Raw genomic sequence first — 7197 nt, forward strand, 5'->3', positions numbered from 1 at the left:
CCGAGGCAATCACTTCCAGGGGGCAGGCCAGAGCCGTTAAGTGTACGCATGCGCCAAGAAGCTAGCGCTCGTTACCATGGTAGCCAGAGCATCTAGTTACCAGTTCCACAGCTATGCCGCGGCAGAATCCTACTTACGGTCTACGGAGACCAGCTGCCGCTGTCTGTGGAGTGACCCACCCAGCTGGGGTCTTACTTTAGGGTGAGGTTTCAATTTGGGCGTAACACCCAGCGGGCACTGTCATGCCCACGGCTATCTGAAGGTCCCTTTCCTAGGGCTTTCCCTGCCACAGGTACCGGGGTCAAGATGAGGTCCCCGTTCGTGAGTGTATCTGCCAGAGCATCTGTTCGGGGTGGAAGGATCGGGCACTGTCCCAATAGTGACGGGCGGCGTCGTTCCCAGACTTTGGTGGTGTCAGGGGCCTGATGTGGGAGTAGAGATTAGACCTGGAAGATGGGATGTGTCATTGCGTTTTTTTCCCTCCGCAAGGCCTTCCCATGGCTTCCTCGGAGAGGATGGAGGCAGTGACCAAAGGAACGCGGTTCTGGCACCGCCCCAAGCAGGCTACTTATACCCCTGAGACATGCGAGCTCCTCAGAGGTCAGTGCGCTTACAGGACAGGGGAAGTGCGGTGGTACCAGTTATCCCCTGAAACTCAGGTCTCCCCCACATGACCTGTAGCTTAGCCATGCTATTTTCATTTTACAGATGAGAAGCCTTGGGTTCAGGAAGGTTCGGGTCCTACAACTTGCAAGTGGCTAAAAATTAAAGAACTAAGGACTTTAGAGTAGAACACTCCTGTGCTTCCTTAGAGCACACTTTGCATTCCCTCCCGGGAAGCCCAGCTCCTCCCCACCCACCATCGTGCAACCGACTGTTATTTACCTTCACACTATCAGACATTACCTCGCTCTTCATCACAGAGTGTAACCTGTAATCAGCTATCCGGTGTGCTCCATTGGGTCAGGACTTATCCACCCTCCTAGCCTGTGCCACCAGGGCAGGCAGGACTGTTCCTGTTTGGGCTTCCGATCACAGCTCCAGTGTCTGACACACGCTTAATGAATACTTGTTCTTTCATTCATCCACTCGATGAAAAAAAATTTTAAAGCCCACTATGTGCTTTAGACCTCGTGCTAGGTGCTGAGGATACAGCATAAAAAAAGAAGGGAAGAAAACAGCAAAAATGTTTTTCTCTCATGGTGCTAATGTTTAGTAGAAGGGTAACAAATAACAAATGAGTAAAATCCATAGAACTTAGATAGTGATGAGTGTTGTAGACAAATAACGAAGCAGGGGAGGTAGAGAGGGGGTGCTCGGGTGCAGAATGGGGGTAGAGGTGACACGATTCTGAGTTGCAGTGGGGTGGGATGAAGGCTTCTGCCTGCAGCCCAGGCGGCCTCACTGGAGTGCTTTCTGTTGCAGTGATGATGAAGGAGTCCCAGCTGACTGAATTCCAACAGCGCCACATCATGGACGCCATGAAAAGTAAGAGTCGTCCACGGAGGCTTCCTGGGCAGTGATTCTGGGCCACGTTTTTAATGCTCCTCCATATTAAGGAGCAGAAGACATCATTTTAAAACACCAAAACTGTATAGTGTAGCATTTTTTATCTTGCCCCTGGGGAACCGACCTTGTGGGGCCTCTGTTATTCCCCGCCCCCCGCCCCGGCATGGGTGCTGCATAACTACAAGCCTCCTGCCCAGCCAACCTTCCCAGGGAATCACAGAATAATCGAAACTTCCTGCCCAGCCAGAGTTGTCTCAGAACTGTCCCGTCTGCTGTCTGTCCCTTCCTGTTACACACACACCGTATGAGCTCTCAGAGGAGAGGACAGTGTGTGTGTCCTGTCGTTCTGTGCATTCATAGCTTAGCTGGTGGAGACAAGAATACGGGCAGAATCCCAGCTTGGGAAGTCTGTGCAAAGAAAGCTCTTCCACAGCTCACCTCTGACCAGCTCACTCACTGTATCATTTAAATAAGTGGAAGTGCACAGGCAGGACATTCTGAAAGCAACCTTACTTTCTGAGATTTCACTGAATCAGCATTTACTGGATGAGAACAGAGGCCTTTAAGAGAGAGAGTGCCAGAGCAAGCCTGCAGTTTTAGCAGAATCTACAGAAAGCTACTGCCTTCTCTGAAGAAAGGATGCACCTACCAGGGGGGCATGCGATCCGCCACAGAAGCAGAGGGAGGGGAGAGTCAGAGAGGCCGGTGTCGGCAGAACCCCTTCAGCTCTGGCTGGTGGAGGGAGGCTCCCTCAGGCCAGGTCAGGGGTCAGACGTCCTTCCTCACTGTGGACAAGGACAGCTCAGGGTGCCAGAATGTCGTAACACATCCAAACCACAGCCCAGTCTCCACGCACAGCAATGTGCTAGCAAGCCGGTGTCCCCTGGAGCTCCATTACCCGGAGACTGTCCTAGAAACCCCCCTGGGAGTGAACGCCGGGAGACCACAGACTACATCCGTCCTGTTCCCTGCGGCGGCCCCAGCACCTGGGCGCTCAGTATCTGGTGAAGGACGAACTGCACTGGTGGCTGGGCCACCACTGAACACCTGGCAGTGTTGTTCCCCCTGGAAGTTTTTTTTTAACTGCCTCCAAGCATTTGCGCGGAGTCTACTTTCTTCTAAAATCTCCTCTTAACCAAATCCTACTGTTGCTTCGAGCTTTAGTTCAAATTCTGTCACAGGCCACACATTTCTCTCCTTCACCCGAACTCCCAGGACCACTCGGGCTGTGATCATGTGCTGGGAACGGGCCAGAGGAAGAGGCAGCGTTGGCACTGGACGGGCAGCAACAGCGAGTGGAGGGAGCGGGAGGGACATTCTAGGAGGCTCGGCGTCTCTTTAGAAACGAAAGATGTGCAAAGCCGTGGCCCCAGGTGGAGGACGTGTGAAGGAGGAGGTCCATGGGAATTTCTCGCAGCCCCATCTATTCCAGGTCCGTGGAGCAGACGCCTCAGTGGTAACTTCTCATCTCCAAGACCCCCATCTGCCCCCCTCAACTGGCCCCTTGCTTGCCCTTCAATCCATAAGGACGACTCCAACCCTCTGGCAGCTTCCACCCTCACACAATGAGCGAGCCCATCTCTCCAGAGGCCTACAAGGCCCTGTGCGTCTCTTGTCTTCCATGCCCTCTGACCTCTACTCTCACGACACCCCCTTGCTCACTCCTTTCCCTGCACCCCGAACACTCCAGGCACGTTCCCGCCTCAGGGCCTTTGCTCTGGCTGTCCCCTCAGCCTCGAATGCCCTTCCCTGAAGTGTCCGCAGTGCTGGGCCCCTCACCACTGTTGGGTCTCTTCTCAGACGTTACCCTCTTCACCAGGGCTCCCCTGGCCCCCCGATTTAAATTGTAAACCCTGCGCTGACGGAGTCTGCACTCCACCCCCTAACGTGCTGTATGCGGGTGTTTCCCCTGCCCCGCAGCCCGGTGCAGGCGCCCCAAGGCAGGACTTCGTCTCCCCGACCACTGTCCCCGCTGTGGGCTGGGCCGTGCGGTGGGGAGGGAATCTGTTACCCGCCAAACCTCCCCTCCTCACCCGTGGACCAAGCGGGTTTTAGGAACCCACCTATAGAAACAGAAGCACCGGTAGGAGGCCTTGATGTTTACGGTACAGGAACGTTTACTGTAGCACAATTTGAAGCAGTAAAAAAATAATGAAAACAGCCTGAATTTCTGAAACTAGGAGACTAGTTACAGATAGAACATAGCTATTGTGAGGACCAGCACACGGCTGAAAAAGCAGCCACGTAGAAATGGAGCGGTCGGGGAGATGTTCGGGGTGGGGGGGTTGTTAAGTGAGTGGAACAGAGTACGGCACGCTGTTTGAAAGTCGAGCCTTAACCTAAGTGCACGTATCTTGACTGTTTACATATGCACCAGAAAGAAGGGACCGAGACCAGCAGATTGTTACCACTGCCCATTGTAGAGGGCGGTTAGAAGGGAAGACTCTGCTGTACCGTTGGCCTGGTTGGAACAGCCAGCATTTATAAAATGAAAAAAAAAAAAGCCAGTGGATTCCTCCACCCCAGCCCCCGTTCCCAGGAGGAGACACGCTGCCCGTCCACTGCAGCCCGACTTCCAGCCAGAGGGCCCTGCCTCCCAAGCAGCCGGACTCCGCCGTCTGCCTGCCTCCCATCCTGGTGGCCCGGCCGCACCTCCGGCCTGCCAGCCTGTGCCAGGCCAACGGGGCCTACAGCCGGGAGCAGTTCAAGCCTCGAGCCACCCGTAAGTCAGAGGGCCTTGACCAGAGCCCCTCTTCCGTGCCCCTTCATGAGGGGCTGGGGGTGCAGGAAGGTGACCGGCCATGGGGCAGGTGAGCACGTACCTAATCAAAGTCTCCTGCTGCTTGTACCAGCGCTCTTGAGCCTTGGCACATTAGCTTGGCACATTGCAGGGGAAGCCAGTTAGGCTGTTCTTTCTCAGAATTTTCCCAGAATGCACCCTGGCTGGTGTGGCTCAGTGGATTGAGCACCTGGCCTGCAAACCAAGGGGTCACACTTCGGTTCCCTCTTGGGGCACATGCCTGAGTTGTGGGCCAGGTCTCCAGTGGGGGGCGCACAAGAGGCAACCACACAACTGATGTTTCCCTCCCTTCCCCTCTTTCTAAAAATAGATAAAATCTCTAAAAAAATACAAATGGATGAAATCTTAAACAAAAAAAATTCCCCAGAAGGCTCTTTAACAATTAACTAGATTCTGTCAATCTCTGATGAACGGCCAACTGTCAGACCTCACGCCTGATGCTCTCTTAAGCTAACACGGTGCCCCAAATCCAGAGCTTTCTGCACCCCAGCCTACTTCAGGGAGCAATCACCCACTTCCTCCTCGGTACTTGACCTAACTCTCGGCCCAGACCTCCCCACACCCCACACAGCCTCTGCACGCAGGCTGCTGCATGGCCGTCACTGAGCTCCTTAGCCTTGCTCTGCACCACAGCAGTGAGTGGTTTTGGACAAAGGTCTCTTCTTGGTGCTTTCACCCCCTTCTCCTGCCTGTCTTGACATGACAGGCCCCGGAGCACCCTGGGTAGGAGGTGCTGGGATAGCAGAAGCCCGCCCCATGTTACCCGGCACCTTGGAGCAAGCATGCATGATTGGGAACACGGCCCATGAAGGGGGTGCCCTTTCTGCCTGAACAAGGCCTTTTCTGGGACTTCTAGGAGATTTGGAGAAGGAGAAGCGAAGACTCCAAAACATCTTTGCCACAGGAAAGGACAAAGGGGAACGCAAAAGGAAGCCCCCTCCTGTAAAGCAACACAAGGCCCCATCCCCAGAGCTGGACCGATTTGAAGAATGTGAGCCCCTGATGGGCCAGTTATGCTGGAGAGGGGAGTGGGTGTGGGGAGGGGCCAACCAGCTAGACAGAGCTGCTTCCTCTCCCCGAGAGGCCACCCCTGCTCCCTCCGCCCCTCCCAGGAACCTGGCGGCCCCCATTGCCCTGTACGATGATGACGACCCTTCTCCCTGTCCAGTGGTCAAGGAAATTCAGGAGAGGAAAGAGTTCCTGGCTGACATGGAGGCCCTGGGACAGGGCAGGCAGTACCAAGGGATCATCCTTGCTGAAATCTCCCAGGTAGGAGAAGCAACAGGCCAGAGGGAGGGGATGAGGCCATCACGATGTGGAGTAAGCAATTTGAGTAGAAACGAAGGGCCAGCTGCGGCTGAGGTCTGGGGAGTCCAGCTCAGCCCCCATCTCCGTCGTCTCCTGGAGTTCCTCCCCCAACACCCGCTCTCCCTGGTGCCCTTTGCAGAAACTGCGGGAGATGGAAGACATTGACCACCAGAGGAGTGAGGAACTCAGGGAGGCTCTCGTCCCTGCCTGATCTGTCTGCGGAGACCGCGATGGAGCAGCCCAGCCTCAACCGGTGGAGCCCACGCCCTTGCCAAGCAGGGCCATTCCCAGGCCCGCCCACCCAGCCTGGCCCTCGGCCACATCAGATGGGCACACGCACTGGCCTGGCCTAGTGTTCTCCGAGCACAGGCGGTGCCCCAGAACACAGGCCACACCAGGGACTGTGCCCAGGGGCTCTGGGTTGCCTGCGCCTGAGACCCAGTCACATACAAATGACTTTGAGTCTTTTCTTGGGGAAAAGCAAGCTGGAGTCCCCGATCTTGGGCAAATGTCTAAGTGCATCCGAAGGGCCCCCTTCCCACCATCTCCACCAGACTCTGCGTCCCGTTTAGCTTTCTGAGCTCAGGAACAAATATCCCTTCCTTCCTTCCTGTCTAGGACCTGCTTACTCGACTGACAGCCATAGGCAAGTGTTTAACCACTATGGTTAATTGGCCGATAAAACATTTAACGCAGGTCACTGCACACGCTGCTCTGTTTTCAGAGGGATAAGGCTTATTTGTTCAAGGAGGGAGAATTCTTCAAGCATGTTTCAAGCTGTTTGCGTATCTCAAGTGGGGATGGGAACCAGCACTTCCTGAGCACCCACAGCCGGATGCTGTGGTAGGTGCCGAGTCTCACTCGAAGGTCATTCTCCCAGCACCCCCTGCAGTGGCCCCTCAGCTCCCTGTGGAAACCGAGGCACATAAGCAGGGTCATTTCACTAGCAAACAGCCTGCTCAGCAGAAGTTAGCTTTATGTCTTCCCACTAAACCCGAAGGGTAGAGGAGGATCCAGCCCATGGGGTGTGAGCGTGGGTGCCCCTGCCTCAGCTCTGGCTGCCCAGCTGGGAGGCCCAGCCCCCGAAGGGGCGTCTGCCCACAAGGCGGCCTGGAGCCTGGCACAGCGCACTCGGCAGTCCCCGGGTCTTTCAGCCACCACGAGCCCTATGTTCTCCAGTACGGTCATTTTCCCATCTCCTTAAGCCAAAATATTTTGGAAATTTCAACCAATCCTCCCACCTGGAGGCATTCATGGAATACTACAAATCACATGACCTGTTTTGGTTTGTAGGGTAAACTCTGCCTGCAGCCTCAGGGGAGAGGGGGCAGTTCAAGAACATTCCATGTGGAGCCTAGGTCCACACACCCTCCAGAACCTGAGGCCAGAGCCTGCAAAGTGACCGGGACAGCTGCCCCACCACATGGTCCAGGGACAGCAACCTGGAGAACCCCAAGACGAATTCGTCTGACCCTTAAGTTCAGGTCAATCACCCACGTTTACAAACCACACACACACACGATGTGGGTTTCTAGCATTTTTAAAACAGGAGGACCTGACGACACAGGGCCATGCTCCCA

At 55.2% G+C, this 7197-nt stretch overlaps 1 protein-coding gene across 2 annotated transcripts; it reads left to right on the plus strand.

Moving 5' to 3' along the window:
• The first annotated feature begins 62 nt into the window (after window positions 1–62).
• CUNH22orf23 (chromosome unknown C22orf23 homolog) lies at window positions 63–6303 on the plus strand. Of its 2 annotated transcripts, XM_037160473.2 has the most exons (7): window positions 63–201; window positions 490–600; window positions 1426–1488; window positions 4049–4231; window positions 5166–5300; window positions 5478–5578; window positions 5757–6303. In XM_037160473.2, exons 2-7 carry the CDS (start codon window positions 498–500, stop codon window positions 5826–5828), a joined length of 657 nt encoding a protein of 218 aa, XP_037016368.2. In that variant the 5' UTR covers window positions 63–201; window positions 490–497; the 3' UTR covers window positions 5829–6303. The 2 variants fall into 2 exon arrangements, with proteins under 2 accessions (XP_037016368.2, XP_037016369.2); XM_037160474.2 differs by lacking the exon at window positions 490–600.
• Window positions 6304–7197: the final 894 nt, after the last annotated feature.

Source organism: Artibeus jamaicensis, unplaced genomic scaffold (genome assembly GCF_021234435.1).
Source record: "Artibeus jamaicensis isolate MK-2021 breed Jamaican fruit bat unplaced genomic scaffold, CSHL_Jam_final contig_233, whole genome shotgun sequence".
NCBI lineage: Eukaryota > Metazoa > Chordata > Mammalia > Chiroptera > Phyllostomidae > Artibeus > Artibeus jamaicensis.

Bases quoted from the DNA above. Each gene is read 5' to 3' on its own strand.
- CUNH22orf23 (XM_037160473.2), top strand. From the start codon at position 498: ATGGCTTCCTCGGAGAGGATGGAGGCAGTGACCAAAGGAACGCGGTTC. The intron at 4,232-5,165 runs GTAAGTCAGAGG...TGGGACTTCTAG, and splicing joins GTTCAAGCCTCGAGCCACCC to GAGATTTGGAGAAGGAGAAG. The intron at 5,301-5,477 runs GTGAGCCCCTGA...CTCCCTGTCCAG, and splicing joins GCTGGACCGATTTGAAGAAT to TGGTCAAGGAAATTCAGGAG.